The sequence below is a fragment of the Hippopotamus amphibius genome, chromosome 1 (assembly GCF_030028045.1).
Source record: "Hippopotamus amphibius kiboko isolate mHipAmp2 chromosome 1, mHipAmp2.hap2, whole genome shotgun sequence".
Classification (NCBI taxonomy): Eukaryota; Metazoa; Chordata; class Mammalia; order Artiodactyla; family Hippopotamidae; genus Hippopotamus; species Hippopotamus amphibius.
Window position 1 is genome coordinate 35,456,433 of NC_080186.1, and position 16,495 is coordinate 35,472,927.

Consider the following 16,495-nt stretch of genomic DNA (forward strand, 5'->3'; position numbering starts at 1 on the left):
TTTACCAAAGAACAATATTTTTGAAAGAAAAGAAAAGAAGGGAGGGAGGAGAGAAAGGAAGGGAGGGAGGAGAGAAAGAAGGGAGGGAGGAGAGAAAGAAGGGAGGGAGGGAGGGAGGGAGGAAGGAAGGAAGGATCATCCAGGACCTGGACTGGACTTTGACCTGTGAGGAAGTTTTGGCCCTAGAAGGAGGCTTCTTAGTCTCCCCTGCAAAGACCTGTGTCCCAGGCCTGTTTCCAGGGATGGCCCTTTCCAGCCTCCTCTTTGGCACATTTTCAGGACAGTCTCTGCAGTTACTCCCATCTGAGCTCCTAAGTGGTCTTAAAGATTTAAATCCAACAAACACATGCTACACACCTATGATGCACTCGAATAACGCCTGCTAGCATCACTAACCACTTAAATGTGCCAAGCACTTCACCTGCATTGTTGAAATTTAATCCCCCCACCCCCCACAGCCCTGCATAGTAGCTCATATCAGTATCTCCTTTTGCGGCTGAAGACTAAGATTCAGAGAGGTCAAGCAACTCACCCTAAGTCACACAGCTACAAGAGAAGCAGAATATAGGTTTGAACCTGGATCTGTGTGACTGCAGAGCCTGAATGCTTAACTGTTATACAAAGTGCAACCTGTGTGGTTTCACTTATTGGTTCTTTCCACAAATAATATTCCAGGAGTGTTTACTGAGTACTTACTATGAACACATTGTATAAGGTGCAAAAACAAAGTCCCTTCCGTTAGAGGCTTGGACTGGTGGGAAACAGACATCAGTCACAAAAATCTTACGCACATACATAATTAGGCTCTCCTAGATGCTCTACAGGAAAAGTGCCTAAAGCAAGGAGAACAGCACAGAACCCTGTGGGAGTCAGAGAGACTTCTGCAAGGAAGTGGTCTTCAGTAAAGGCCCTGAAGTAGGAGGGAGCAAAGCTCCTTTAAGGAGCGTTTTAGGAAAATAGAACAAAGGCCTGCAAGGCTGGAACCCAGAGAGCAAGAGACAGTGGGGCAGGATGGAGTGGAGGCTGGGCAGGGACCAAATCACTCAGGGCCTGGTAGGTCAGGGCAAGTGGCTTGCAGTTCACGGTGAGGGCACTGGAGTCTTTTAAAGTGTTCTCAGTAGAGCAGTAAATTCAGATTTGCTTTTTAGAAAGATCACCCTGGCTGCTGTTTGGAGAAGAGATTGTAAGGGGCAGTGGTTGCAGGGGTCCAGGAGAAAGGTGATGTGGCTTGAAGTCGGATGGTAGTGCCAGGGGAGGTAAGGAGTAGGGTTCAGGATAGGGTTTTGAAAGTAAGGTCAGTAGGACTGGATGTGGGGTACAGGAGAGAAGAATCGACACAGACTCTGGACACCTAGAGGAAGACTGGCGCCTTTACTGAAGTGGGGAGCACCAAGGGAGAAGTGGGTTTAGAAGAGAACCAAGAGTGTGCTTTTGCTGAGTTTGAGATGCCTGCAACTGCCCAGGTAGAGGGATAGTCAGTCTCATCTTTGTATCCCCAGAGTTGGCACAAAATAGGTTCTTATTTTAAAAATCTTTAAATAAAAGAATGCACAGGAATTCCCTGGTGGTCCAGTGGTTAGGACTCCATGCTCTCACTGCCTAGGGCCTGGGTTTAATACCTGGTCTGGGAACTAAGATCCCACAAGCCACACAGCCAGAAAAAAAAAAAAAAAAAAAAAAAGATTGCATGATGGGAAGAAATTGAGTCAAGTCTTGAAGAATGGATGGGATTTGGCCTTGAGACAAAGATACTTTGGTGGCTGAGATCAAAACAATACAAAACAAGAAAAAGAAAAAAAATAGGAGTTGGTGGACGCAGAGAGAAAAGGAGTGAATGTGATGTAGCAGTGGCCCGCGGGGTGCCTCTTGTTGCATCTCTCCAAGGCTTTTGTGCCTTTGCCTGGAACGCTGAGCCATCCTTTGCAGGGAGGGAGAATAAATCAGAGCCAGAAAGAAAAATTCCGTTTTCGTTAAATGTAGAAATCCAGGGTGTATTGGTGGTTATGTGTGTGACTGTCTCAGAGCATTTTTATATTTGTATTTTAATATTTCATAGGCTAGAAGCTCTTTCCAACTGACTTTGTCTGCAAGGCTGAATTGAGTCTGAATTCTCTTTCTACATACATGGACTAACCTAGCCACAGAAGCCCCCCAAGTGATCCAGGCTGAGCAGGTCAGGCTGTGTCAGTGTGTTTCCAGTGCTTACGGATCATGGCTTCTTTCCTGGGCAACTAGTATCATCCCCTCTGCCCAGAGCCTCCTAAAGCTCTGGAGAAAAATGTTTACATTCAACAGCTAGTTCCATAGGCAAGGGTTGGAATGTGACTGACCCAGAGGTGAAGGCCAAAGGCATCATTAACATACAAACATTCTTGTTCGTTTACTCATTCAGTTCATCATTCATTCGTTTGTTCAACTAATATCTTCAGGCTCACTGTTTGTTTCTCATTACTTAACCTCCCTGCTGCCCCATTTCCGCAGCTGTAAAGCGGGACGGTAATAATGACTTCTTCAAAAGTTCATTCTGAGGATAAAATTCAGAAATATCCACTCAACGAATGTTTAGTGAGCACATATAAAGAGCCAGGGCTGTCCTAAGCGTGGAGGATCTTGGTGAACAAAACACTGATCTCTGTCCCCTGGAGGCAGATAATTCTAATGGGGAGAATTAAAGAATAGAAAAATAAATGAAGCGTGTGGTGGTGGTCCTGCAAGGCTTACCTGAGGAGGTGACAGATCAGCAAGGCCCTGAAGGAGGTGAGGGAGCAAGCCTATCAGAGTTAGGGGTGTAGGGAACTGGCGCCGTGAGCTGGGGGAGGAGGTATACAGGGATGGGAGTGGGGGCAGAATGTAGGCCATTATGAGGACTTGGCTGCCCTCCAGAATGAGATGTGAAGTCATTTAATGGTTTTAAGAGGAGGAGTAACATGATCTGGCGTCTAGTATTAAAGAATCACCCTGCCTGCCTTGTTGAGCAGACTGCAGGGGGCCGGGTAGAAGCAGGAATAATTCTGATCAGGCTATAGATGATGGTGGCTTGGATCAGGTGGTAGCAATGGAGGTAGAGGGAAGTGCTGGGTTCTGGATAAATTTTGGAGGCAGGACAGAACTATATAAATGTTGCTGTCAATGCACCAAAAGCACAATTCATGCAAAAAAAAAATTGATAAATTAGACTTCATCAAAATGAAAAACTCTTGTGCTTCAAAAGACACTATTAGAAAGAAAAGACAAGCCACAGAATGAAAGGAGGTACTTACAAAGCCTATATCTGATAAAGGACTTGTATCTAGAATACATAAAGAATTCTTACAACCCAATATGAAGACAGACAACCCAGTTAAAAAAATAGACAAAATATTTGAATAGACCAAAGAAGATATGCGAATGGCTAATAAGCATATAAAAAGACACTCCACATAATTTGTCATCAGGGAAATGCAAATTAAAATCCCAGTGAGATACCACCTCGTATCCACTAGAATGGCTATAATCAGAAAGAGTAACAAGTGTTGGCAAGGATGTGGAGAAAAGGGTGATGGGAACGTGAACGGGTACAGCCACTTTGGAAAACAGTTTGGCAGTTTCTTGGAAAGACGACCATAAACTGACTGTAAGACACAGACGTTCCACCCCTCATTATCTCCCTAAGAGAAATGAAAACATACATTCACACGAAAGCTCGCACATAAATGTTGACAGAATCTCTGGTCATAGTTACCAAAAAGTGGGAAACAACCCAAATGTCAATCAATACTACGGAAGGATAATATTCAATATTAAGAAGGAACTAAAGCATGGATGAATCTCAAAAACATTATGCTAAGTGAAAAAAGCCAGACACAAAACACCACCTACTGTATGCGTCTATTTATATGAAATGTCCAGAAAAGGCAGATCTATATGGACAGGAAGTAGGTGAATGGTTGTCTGGGGCTGGGAACGGGGTAGAGAGTGATTGTAAATGGACAAGAGGGATCTTATTGAGGTGACAGATTTCACTGAGGTGATGGTTCTAAAACTGGATTGGTTGATGGTTGTATGACTTGGTAAATTTATTAACAATCCTTAAATTATACCCCTGAAGTGAACAGATTTTATGGTATATAAATTACATCTCAATAAAAAGTTATTTTTATAAAAAGAAAAATGTTAATGGCAATATAAACAATTTTTATGTATATAAAGCGTTTAGCATAATGTTTGGAACATAGTAAGTGCTCAATAAATGTAGTTAACATTTTAAGCTAATGTTATTGCTACTGTTATTACCTCTGTAATGCTTACTATGTGCTAGGCATTGTGCTGGGTGCTGGATGAAGTGAAGCTCCAGGAGAGAGCCCTTGAGCTAGAAGCATGCCACGAAATGTATGCCACAATGACAGTTAAATGTCCAAATCCTACCACCATTGCTAGCAAGTCACTCTAAAAGTTGTTCTCCCCTCTTTTTTTCCTTCATAGCAAGCACAACTTTTGTGATTTTATTTCTTTGTGTGAACACAAATTTCATGTCTGTCTCCATCACTAGATTGTAAACACCACGAAAGCAGAGAAAATTCTGTTCCACTCATTACTGGTAGGTAGACAGATTCTGGGAGACTTTTAGCTAGGTCTGATAGAAGTAACAGGTGCTGCTGATACTGTCCCTTTCTTCCATATCCCCATGAATGTGGGCAGGATGTCTGGAGCTTCAGCAATCACCTTATGATCATGAGGTGCACACATGAGGGCCAAAGCCAGGTTGTGAAGTGTGATGGAGAAAGATGGAAGGAGCCTGTATCTTTGGTGACTTTGTGGAGCATTGAGCGGATGCCAATAAATGCCCCCCTTTAGACTCTTTATTGCATTTGAGAAAAATAACTTTGTATTTGTTTAAGCCACTGTTGCTAGGGTTTTCTATTTCTGGCAACAGAACACATTCCTAAATGATACCATCAATAAGACCGAGGTGATCCTCTTGACAGATTTTTGTCTCAGGGAGGAAGATGGGCATGTAAACAAATCCAGGCACTTGTGAAGCACTTGTTTTGTGGAACTTCGTATGGGTGAGGTAATGGACCATATCAAGGAATCCATAGCTGCATACTGGTTTCTGGCTTTTTTTTTTTTTTTTTTTTGGTGATTGGGTGGATGGCTGCCCCACTGAGATAGGAGACCTAGGAGGTGGAGCTCATTTGTGGAGTGAATAGATTAGTTCTTTATTGGGCATGTGGGTTTTAGGTACCTGTAGGATACCCAGATGGTGGGGAGAGGGGTGTCCTGAGATAGGAGGATGTATGGATCTGAACTCGGGGAGAAGACTTTCCTGGAGTATAGATGCGTATCATCAGTGTGCACATGTGAGTAAAGCCTGAGAGTGCAAGTGTACTGAGCTCTTGTTTCAGGCTTTATGTTAAGGACTTTGTATCATCACCACCATCATCACCATCCATCTTCACAGCTAACATTTACTAAGCACTTACTACCTGCCAACCTGCCGTTTAAGTGCTCTGCCTGCATTATCTCATTCATTTCTCACAACCAAGAAAGGGAAGTGTGATTCTAATTTTAGCTATAACTGAGGATTAGAGAAATTAAGTAACTTGCCCTAGGTCATACTGCTAGAGTTATGAAACCAGAAACACCTAAGTGGGTTTGTAGAATGAGAGAAGAGGAGAAAGGACAGAGAGCCGTGAAGACATCGATATTTTTTTTTTTCTTTTAAAAAATAATTTGCTTTTTTAAAATTAATTTTGTATTTAATTTTAAAAATCAAAGTGTCGCATACATGGAATGTTATGCACAACTTCTAAGTGTACAGCTCAAAACAATGTGAACACAGCAGTGCAGTGACCACCATGCAGATCAAGCAACAGAATGTTGCTAACGCCCCAGACGCATTCCTTAAGCTACCTCCCTCATTCCCTGTCCCCACTCAAAGGTAAACCCAACTTGGGCTGCTTTCACCATAGATTAGTTTTGTTTCAAATGTGAACATTTAAGGGGTGGGGAAAGGAAAGATGAGCTTAAAACGGTGACTAAGATAAACTGGTCAGAGAAATAGGAGGATGTCAAGAGAGCTGGATCTAGGTTCCAGCCCTCATGCGCACACACCAACTGGAAGCTAGTGATACAAAGTAACAGAGATCCTGGAAAATCCCTTTTTGGCAGCAGTGGGAAATGCAACAAGATTAAATTCCTGGAGTAGTTGGTAGTGACAGCAGTTCTAGCAAGTGTATTCATGCCCGGGACAGTCAATGAGGCAAGCTACAGCACTTCATGTTTGGGGGCAGCACTGAGAAAACTGGTGAGTGATTTGGGGTGATTTTCCTTGTTATGTGTACTCCAGGTTGGATTCTTCAGACTCTTAGCAATTTTCTGAACTAACCAATATAATCTGTTATCTATTACCTTACTAGGTCAAGAGAGAAAACCTTTATAATTGTTGTGAAAGAATATTGGTTGCCTACCCAACAGTCATTCTCTTGTCTTTTTTGAAACAGAACTCTGCTTTTTTTGGGGGGGGTGGGGGGCGTGGGGAAGCATGTGCCTAGCCCCAGGGTATAAATCATAATTGGTTTATGTCCATTCTATTTTATGTAATACCATCCTTTTCCCAACATGTATTAACTCTCATCTTTACAACAATCCTGCAAGGCAGGTATTTTCCTTTTTACTGGTGGGAAAACTCAAGCTCAGAGGAGCGACTGGTTTTGAACACAGATCTGACTTTTTTTTTTTTTAATATTTATTTATTTTTTTATTTGGCTGCACCGGGTCTTAGTCCAGGCACGTGGGATCTTCTTTGCTGCATGCAGGATCTGCATTGAGGCATGCAGGATCTTTAGTTGTGGCATGTGGGATCTAGTTCCCTGACCAGGGATTGAACCCTGGACCCCCTGCATTGAGAGCCTGGAGTCTTAGCCACTGAACCACCAGGGAAGTCCCTTCATAGCTCTACTCATCTGGAGTAATTTTGTACATCTTTCATGACTAAGGTTGAGGCTATTCTACTTTTCTGTTTGACCTATCAGAGTGTCCTGTCTGCTTCCTTCCTCATCACCCTTGACAATCTGGGAGCTCCTTAGGGCGACTCACTACCTCTCAGGAACAGTTCCTAATGACTTCCAGGAACCCCTCACCCTCCAGAAGTGTGTCTAATGACTTCCAGGATGTTCTCCCCCCACCCCAAGAGCTGCTCCTAATGACCCCCAAATCTCTGCTCAGGGAGGAACTGCTTTTTAATAACCCCAAGGACATCCCCCCTCAGGACTTGTCCTAATGACCCTCAGAGCTCCTTTCCCATTAGGAACTGCTCCTTTCAAGAAATGTCCCAGTTTGCTGGCAAGTGAGGGGGTTCCCAAGACATGCGACTTTGCGTTTTAAAAATCGAGACAGTACTGAGCAAACTGGGGCAGGTTGGTTACCTTATCAGGAACTCCTTGACCTCGGAAGTTACCCCTAAGCGTCCCCCACGCACTTCTACTTTAGGTAAGGGTTCTACTAACACCGCAGAAGACTGTCCCCACCCTTTCGTTAGAAACATCCTACAACGGCCTCATCAGCGACTTTACCCTGGCCAACTAGCCCATTTCTAGGCACTCAACTCTTTCAATCCAGATTAGCTCCGGGCAGCCAGAAGTCCGCCTACGATTGGCCAGTTTTGCGATTCAGCCCAGATGCTCAGTGGCCGCGGTCCCGAGTGGTACAGCGTTTCCTCCTGGCAACAGCGCGAGACAGCGCTCATAGGCTGAGCAGATTGATATGCCCGGACTTGGGGCGGCTACAGAGCGTGCTCATTGGCTGTTTGAGGGCTTATAGCAGCCCCCGGACTGGTTGACTCTGGGGAGCGGTGTACGGCTGCGCAGAGGCCGTCTTTAGAGGAGGCGGAGTTTCGTCCTTCGCCGGCTGGAAAAGCAGTGGGATCGGCTAGTGGCGACAGCAGAAGTCGGGCCTTAGCCCTGCCGGGGCAGTGGGCTTTAAGTAAGAACCAGAGGGTTTTTGAATCCTTTAGGTTTGTTGCTTCTGTAGCCTTGACCGTGAGCTCCGGTGGGGGAAGGGCGGAGGGCGGCCTTCAGCGGTGAGTGATGGGCATGGTTCTCGGTCAATGGAAGCAGGAGCTTCTGAAATGGGTCCTGAGATTGGCCTTTTCCAATCTCTTATGGCCAATGTACGTCGGGGAGGGTGGGCGGGTCTACTGGGCCTTATTTTCTTCTTCCTGCGGCCCGGCCTCACTCGCCTAGGCGGCGGGGCCGGGAGGGGCCGGGCGTCTACGCGGTGAGCTTCGGGGACCTTGGGAGCTGGGGGTGGGGGGCTACCTTGGGAGCGATACCCGCGGGAGCGGCTGCGAGGGGAGGGGGCGGGTGTTTGAGGTGCTTGTTAGCAACAGCTCCCTTTATTGAGTTGGTAAGTACCGGGCCTAATGCTTAGCGTTTCGCTTGCATCATCTGAGTTAATCACAGCAACCTTGCAGGGCAAGGAGGTTGGGATCCCCATTTTGCAGAAGGAGAAACTGAGACTCGGGCAGCTTACACAGCCAAGGTCACACAGCCAATAAATGGCAGAGACTGGATCTGTATTCAGAGTTGTTTTAACTCCGAGGCAGTGCTGTCTTAAACCACTAGGCTTTGTTGTTGGGTGGGGGAAGGAAGGTGTCAGGGAACCGGAGCTTTCCCCAGGGGATAGATTGAGGGAAGGGAATCCTAGGGTAGCAAAAGGGGATGAGCAAATGAGGTAATAGCAAGGAAATCAGTTACTCAACAGTTACTGAGTGCCACTGAGTGCCTACCCTGTGCGGTGCATTGTTCTAGATCTAGGCATACAAAGATGAATAAGGCCAGAGGCAGAGGAAGCCCCATTAGGGGCTTTGGAGGCCCTGGGATGGGCCCTAACACTGTATTCACATGATTATATGTTTTTATAAAATTTGCAGAAGTGAGATATTTTGTATTTTTTTTAAAAAGAGGGTCTCCAAGATTCCATAAAACTTTAGGTTCCTCTGTACTTGGATCTGCCCTTGCAAAGGGCTTAGACTAAGTGGAGATTATGATGTAGGCAGCACAGTAATGGAAGGAGCACTAGGAGTGCATTACAGGACTGTGAGTAAATTTCCTGGTATGTAAAATAGGACTTACAGTGTACCTGCCATGCAAAGTTTGGCAAGGTGCATGAAAGCACCAGCCCGGGAACACACCTTATTTTTGGTGAAGTGGAAGCCAGAGAGGTGCGGGTACTGGCACTTGTCTTCTCTCCCACCTTAGACAGTTCTGCTCCATGCTGTTTTCCCAGTCTTTTACTAGATTATTGGTAGGAGATTGGAGGCGGTTTCCTCCCTTCTGATCTCTGCAGCTCTCAAGGGGACTCTTGGAGCTGAACTGCCATGGCTTTGGGGCCCAGGTTTGGGGGAATTTGGGGCCCACATGGTTTTTGCTTCTAAACTGGCTCCTTTTAGCTGGTATGCTTGGTTCTTACTCAGTTGAAATAGTCTATTGTGTTACCAGGCAATGGGGATGCACCCACTTAGCTGAAGGCCTCATCTCAAAACAAAGTAGTATTTATGTCCTCTCCAGTCAGTTATGAAGTTTGCCCTGTATTGCCAGTTTATTGCCTGTTTAAATTTTGTCCTTTGAGTTCTGGGTACGGTGCAGTTGAACTAGTCTCTAGCTTGGCTTCATGTAGCAGTGCCAAAACTGCATTTTGGTTTAGATAGCAGAACAATTTCACTTTAGGGTTTTAAAAATCATAGTTCAGGCTACTAATATCAGCCTACTTTTTAACTCTTAAACTTTGTAATCTTGTAGCCAACTAACTTTTCTTAGGAATCTAGAATCCTGTTTTAAAGCTGTACCCTAGATGGGAGCCCATAGGTTGATTTTTATTAAAAAAAAAAAAGTGGTTGTAGTATATTAATTTTATACTTAGAAGCAATTAGCAAGGTGTAAATAAGGAAGCAGCTGAAAAGATAAGAGTAAAATATGGGTGGGGCAGCTGCTTTGTTAGGACCCACAACCAAATAATTTGTTTCCCTATTTTAGTTGAAACAGTCTCCATTTAAGTGCCCTTTGACTATATGCAGTTTTGATACATCAGAATCATTTAAACAGAACCTTTTCTCTCTGTGTGTCTTATTTAAATAACCTGCCTAGAGGCAGGTTCCAGGTGTGAGGTCTTAGTGTTGCTTCAGAATTGATACATCTTTTACTATTTTCAACGCTGAGATTCCCAGCATTCATTCTCAATTGCCTCTTATATAATTTTATGCTCTTAATGTATTTCTTCAGATTCCTGCCTGACCCAAGTGACTTCAAAAAAGAGGAAAAATGGCTTCTGAATCTGAAACCTTGAATCCCAGTGCTCGGATAATGACCTTTTACCCGACTATGGAGGAGTTCCGGAACTTCAGTCGTTACATTGCCTACATTGAATCCCAAGGAGCTCATCGGGCTGGGCTGGCCAAGGTGAGAGGCGGGGCCTTTGGGACTGAGAGTGGCAGTAAGATTTTTCCTACATGAGGACTGGAAGAACCAAGTTTTACTGAAAGGCAGGCTTGGTGGTAGTTCAGTATATGCTGTTCTATTTGCAAGTTAATTCCGTTCGTTAACATCCGAAGCGTCTCTTTTTTAGGTTGGAGGAGAGCTGCTTCGAATCTTTAAGAGGGTGGGAAGGAGCCAGTGTCCCAGGGCCAGCTGTTGTGGTGCTTCCATTTCCTGGTGGAGAAGGGTGTTTGCATCAATCCACTTTATCTCGTTCTCGGTCTCCTCCAGCACTCTGATAGTAATTTGGCTTCCATGTGAATTTTCTGTTAGATCGAGAGAGAATCAACTCTTCAACCTCCCGTCTTGGTGCCCAGATAAAATTCTGAAGCTGAGAACGAGTATTCCTTACCTTAAGTCATTGCAACTAGGCAGCTAGTTGGTGGCAGAACTGGATCAGGGCTAGCACGACAGTGTGACTTGCTGTGTTTGGATGAACATGGTTAAATCCATGTGACTTTCCAGTAAAATCGGCTGTTGGCCTGCACAATGGACCCTGACCAGCTTGCCAGGTTTATGATCTCTTTGTTTCTTGTGTTCCCTACAGGTTGTTCCTCCAAAGGAGTGGAAGCCACGAGTGTCCTATGATGATATTGATGACCTGGTCATTCCTGCCCCCATTCAGCAGCTGGTGACTGGGCAGTCTGGCCTCTTTACTCAGTACAACATACAGAAGAAAGCCATGACTGTTCGAGAGTTCCGCAAGATAGCCAATAGCGATAAGTGAGTGAAAACACGTTCCTTCCCACCCGTCCTAGCATCTAGGACCTAACATCTCACGCACAGTGTGATCTCCAAGACTGCCGTCATCCTCCCGAAGAACCGTTTCCTCAGCTCTAACTTCTGTCTCCCTTTCCGCTCTTTACACAGAAGCATTCCTCCTCTTGGTACACAGTCACAGTCTAAACTTGTCCATATTTTCACATAAAGTAATCCCATTTTTTTCCTTCAAAAGTAGGATCATCTTCTGACTCTAATAATTTGCAAGGTTGCGAAGGGGAAACTTGGAGCTGGTTCAAGAGGAGCGTTGGTCAGATGTATTGATACCACCCAATTATCAAAAAGTGGCCTTAGTAATTTAAGTTAATCTCTTCCTTCTGGGTCCTTCTGTCTTTAATCATGTCAGACTCCTCACTACCCATCCAGATGCTATCTCGTTTCCTTTGTGACATTAACCAAATGTGAGTAAACTACCAAGCTAAGCTGGCCGCTGTTTTCTATCACTCCATCATCATCTGTACACTCTTGTCTCTGTTGGAAACGTCTTTGTTTAGGCCCGCTGTTTTCAATTGTTTTTCTCTGCGGTTTTTAATGTTTTGCTCTCATTTAACCTCAGGTTTACAGAGAATGAATTGTGTGTTCCCCTTGTTGGGCTCTGACTAGTCCTTCTTAATCCTCCTGCTTGGATCTTCTCCCTTCCCTTGTTACTTCTTCATTTTGAGGCTCCACAAGGGATTCCTGCCCCCTCCCCCCCCCCCCCCTTTTCTCCTGAGCCTTTTTGGTTCACGCACATCTTGGTTTCAGCCAGACGTTTTTGCAGCTCTGCCGTGGAGGAGCTTGGAGTAGAGCCTCAGCTCGCCAGGCTTCACACTTCAAGCGCTTCATCATCTCACATCAGGCCTGGCTCTTTCCACGTCTGTGCTGTGCCTTCTTTTCCTTTAACTCAGCACAGTTCTAAATGTGGGCTTCCAGTTTTATTGGCAGCCTAACTCTTAAAGCCTCTCTAGCGCTGGCCAACATGCTGTCTAGTGGGAGAGTCTGTGTAAAAGCCTGTTGAAGAAGTGTGCCGTGCTCTGCAGATGAGAAGCTGTGCCGTCCTTCACATCTGCTTCCTAGCTCTGCACCCTAGCTCTACGCTGGGCCAAGCACACTTGCTCTGTTTCACGTGGGGTTGGCCTCACGCAGCCCCCTGTGTCGGTCTTCCCGTCTTATCAACATATGGTAGGCCTACCTTCTTTCAGAATGCCTCTTTTTAAATCAGCCAGTCCTGTGTCTTTTCCATGCATCTGAAATGCAGCTGTTCTTACCTTTGATTTCTGTGTGCGTGGTCAGCCAGCTTTAAGAAAACCCAGTAGGTGGAAACCGAAATATAAAGCAGATCAGTTGGAGGTAGAGTTATTTGTATTTAAAGGGAACTTGAGAGTTCTAAACTTTATTATTCATTAGTTTGACATCAGAATGTAAGGCACTATTTAAAGTAAGATTTTTTTCCCCCACTCAGCTCATTATCTCCACACAGTTTCATTTTGGTCTTCCATTCCTTATATTTTTTTGCCATTTGAGCTTTAGTGTGTATTTTCAAATACCGATTAGGTTTACATGCTACTCTTTTTAAATTGTGTAATAATTTTTAAGTGGTTTGAATTTTTAGGAGATTTTTGGGGGGTTAAGTTTTTAGTATGTGATTATTGAGCTGAAGAGTATATTTTTAATGGCATTGTGTGTAACTGTATATATAGAGGGGGTATGTGTGTGAGTGTGCATACGTATACACGTATGTATTTTGCTAAGTGGAACATTTGATGTACAGAAACCTATTTTTATGTTTTTAGGACTATTATATTTTTATTAACATGTTTTGTTTTCAGGTGTGATTATGTGTTGAATGTTAGCCGCACTGCATAGGATGCTTGGAATGTAGCGGTGACAACTCAACTGAGCCTTGGAGCCGCTTCCTTAGAGCGCAGGGAGGTGAATGCTGTTCCAGGGCCTCAGCTCTCCGTGTGCTGGGCTTTGGTTGTCTGTGGATGCCTAGGGATTTGCAGTTCTTGGTTCTCACAAAGTTGTAAGCCTATTTTCTCCCTGGGTGGCCAGGTCACTGCTGACTTGGGCAGGGTGTAGTTGTAGCAGAGTCTCTTGAAAGAGTGGAGGATCTCATTCTTAAGGAAAATGGGCTTACATCTTCATGTATGTTACTTTCCTTGGGCCCAGAACCCACAGAAGGGATGTTGAGGGAGTTTCTGGGTATTGCAGCCTTGAAGGCCAAGGTTATGTCTCGTTCATTTGAAATGTCTTGCTGTCCCTGGAACAGGGGATTGTGTCTTGTGCTGTTCATAATGCCTAATGAATTTAGTGCCTTGTAAGTGGCTAACTTTTTTTTTTTTTAACTTTCGAAAGGTACTGTACCCCACGCTATAGTGAATTTGAAGAGCTTGAACGGAAATACTGGAAGAATCTCACATTCAATCCCCCAATCTATGGTGCCGATGTGAATGGCACACTCTATGAAAAGGTGAGACTCACTGGAATCTCTATGCAGCCTTTTTGCAATTTTGTAATTTAATACCACTTTTATCTGCCCAGTGTGTAGTAGGCACCTAAAAGCTGTTTTGCTGCATGGATGTTTGGACAGAGGAGTGGTGCACCACCAGCTGATGGGCTGCGCTCGCTTAATTGTGGGTAGTTTTGCACGTGACTGAATTTTATTTCTCCCACTCTCCATGTGGATTGGATGATATGGTGTTTTTTGCAAGGGCTGTTAGAGTAGTCCGTGGGTGGGAGCTCTGATGAGTTCTAGAAAGGGTGGGATCACAGTAAATGAAATGCTGGGGGAAGGCAGTGTGGTTTCTGCAAAAAAGGATCACTGACTAGTGCAGTGAAGGGCGTATATGTTTAAGAAGAGAAGCATATTTCGATTTTCAGAATCCTCAAACAAGATTTTGTAGCAAAAGCTGTTTTAACACATTGCACTGATTTAGGATGTAGTGCTTTTTGGCGTAGAGAACAGCATTAGATATGGTACATGGAAGGAATATTTGGGACCATTTTTAGATGATTAAAAATCCGTAGGGTGTATCAGGGATTATCACTCGGATTAATTTATTGGTTTTGTAAATTATTAGAAGGAAGGCTTTTAAAAAGTGGATTCCAGCTTTGTTGATGACAGTTTTCTTGGGTGGGGGGCAGGGAAGCTTGTAGGCATAAATCCAGAACGTAGTTGTAGGAAGTAGGCTCCTCGATGACCTTTACGGCTCAGGATCCCATCGTAGACTTTTAAATACATTTATTTATTTATTTATTTATTTAATTTTATTGGCTGTGTTGGGTCTTCGTTGCTGCACATGGGCTTTCTCTAGTTGCAGTGAGTGGGGGCTACTCTTCATTTTGTGGTGCGCGGGCTTCTCATTGCAGTGGCCTCTCTTGTTGCAGAGCACAGGCTCTAGGCACGTGGGCTTCAGTAGTTGCGGCACATAGGCTCAATAGTTGAGGCTCACGGGCTCTAGAGCGCAGGCTCAGTACTTGTGGCACACGGGCTTAGTTGCTCCGCGGCATGTGGTATCTTCCTGGGGCAGGGATCGAACCCGTGTGCCCTGCATTGGCAGGCAGATTCTTACCCACTGCGCCACCTAGGAAGTCCCCCCATCGTAGACTTTTACTGAATACACTGCCAGGTGGAAATAAGGGCTAGACAAGTCACAAATTAGTGGTTAATTTCCATGCTTTGTATTTTTTATGGTTTGAGAGTACTTTCCTCTTTTGACCTAAGTGTCTTTACCTTCTGTTCATACTCTTCCTCTTGGGTTTAGAACAGATGGCCATCACTTCCTTTTTTCATCTTTCAGTTGCTAGTGTTCAGTGTCGTTCACCAACTTGTGTTTGCCCTTCAGGGATATAATGGCATCAGTTCCAGTGTTGGCTCTGAACAGCGATTGAGGGGTGCTGTGGTCTTCAGGTCCATGCAGTTTCAACATTATTCCGAATCTTTGTTAGAAGTGACAGCTGACCTGTGACCTGCTCTGTGATTGGTGGGTTCAGAACTTCAGTTTATATTGAGTATAACTTCCTCTGCAGCATGTTGATGAGTGGAATATTGGCCGGCTGAGAACAATCCTGGACTTGGTAGAAAAGGAAAGCGGGATCACCATTGAGGGCGTGAACACCCCATACCTGTACTTCGGCATGTGGAAGACATCCTTTGCCTGGCACACCGAAGACATGGACCTGTACAGCATCAATTACCTGCACTTCGGAGAACCCAAGTCCTGGTAAAGTCGGCCTGCAGTTGGCACTGGGGCTTCTCAGCCTTCACGTGCACGGGGAACACCTTGGGATTGGGCAAAATGCAGATTCAGGTTCGGCAGGCCTGGGGAGGGACTGGCACGTTACGTTTTGTTCTGACTTCCAAGCAGTGAGGTGCTGTTTGAGCTCTGGTGCTCTCCCTGCCCTTGGAGTAGCAGGCGTTAGCGGGCAGGGCACCTGGTAACCACAGTATGAAAACAGAAGGTGGCTGAGTGACCAAGAGCCGCGGGGGACTCTCCCAGGCTCTCCCACTGCTGTCTGATTTCTCTTTCTGAACAGGCCTGAGGCATTTCTTAGAGGCAGACTTCCAAGACTGGAGTCACTCCCTGAGATGATAGAAAGCTTTCTTTCCCTCATGGAAAAAATATTTGGTGAGCAGCAGTGTGTGCTTTACCCACGAGGGGACGCAGGGCCACTCAGCATCTGCTCCCTGCTCTCCACCGAGGCTGCAGTCTGGCTGGGGAGACAGATTTGCACCCATCCCTCTGCCTCAGCGTGTTGGCGAAGGTGCTGCGTTCAGCAGAGTGTAAGACAGATGAGGGGCCCATCCTCACACATATACGAGACTGGTCAGGGGAGCGAACGTGAGAGAAGGGCTCTGGTGGGGGACGGTGGGCGTGATAGGTCCACACAGGAAAGGGCCTGAGCATGGGGACTAGAGAAGGCTCCCCGGGAAGAGGTGACAGCTGAGCTGAGAGCTCGCAAGTGAGGACGTGGCTGGGTGGTTAGAAGGTGGAACCGAGCGAAGCGTGTCTGGGTGGTATAACAACATGTGCAGAGACTCTTGAGAGCGAGCACGGTGTCTTGAGTAACTAGAGGAAGGAAGTCCCTTGTGGTTTGGGTGCCGTGTGTGAGGATGGAGGAGCAAGGAGGCTGGAGGAGGGGATACCGTGGCCGGGTCATGGGGACTCGTGGAAACTGTATCCACCTCTGTTCCTTTTCCAGCATCTTCAGCCACATCCTTT

At 45.4% G+C, this 16,495-nt stretch overlaps 1 protein-coding gene across 4 annotated transcripts in view; it reads left to right on the forward strand.

Moving 5' to 3' along the window:
* The window catches only part of KDM4A (lysine demethylase 4A), a 59,631-nt gene that overhangs the window by 9,376 nt on the left and 33,760 nt on the right, over positions 1 to 16,495 (forward strand). Inside the window, exons 1-5 of one of the 4 annotated variants that reach the window (XM_057708189.1) lie at positions 5,175 to 8,059; positions 10,260 to 10,436; positions 11,059 to 11,234; positions 13,629 to 13,743; positions 15,303 to 15,496. In XM_057708189.1, the coding sequence (XP_057564172.1) occupies positions 10,299 to 10,436; positions 11,059 to 11,234; positions 13,629 to 13,743; positions 15,303 to 15,496 (623 nt within the window). In that variant the 5' untranslated portion in view covers positions 5,175 to 8,059; positions 10,260 to 10,298. Of the gene's footprint in view, positions 1 to 5,174; positions 8,060 to 8,182; positions 8,257 to 10,259; positions 10,437 to 11,058; positions 11,235 to 13,628; positions 13,744 to 15,302; positions 15,497 to 16,495 lie in introns of those variants that run through there. The other 3 variants (XM_057708182.1, XM_057708200.1, XM_057708209.1) reach the window with 3 other exon arrangements.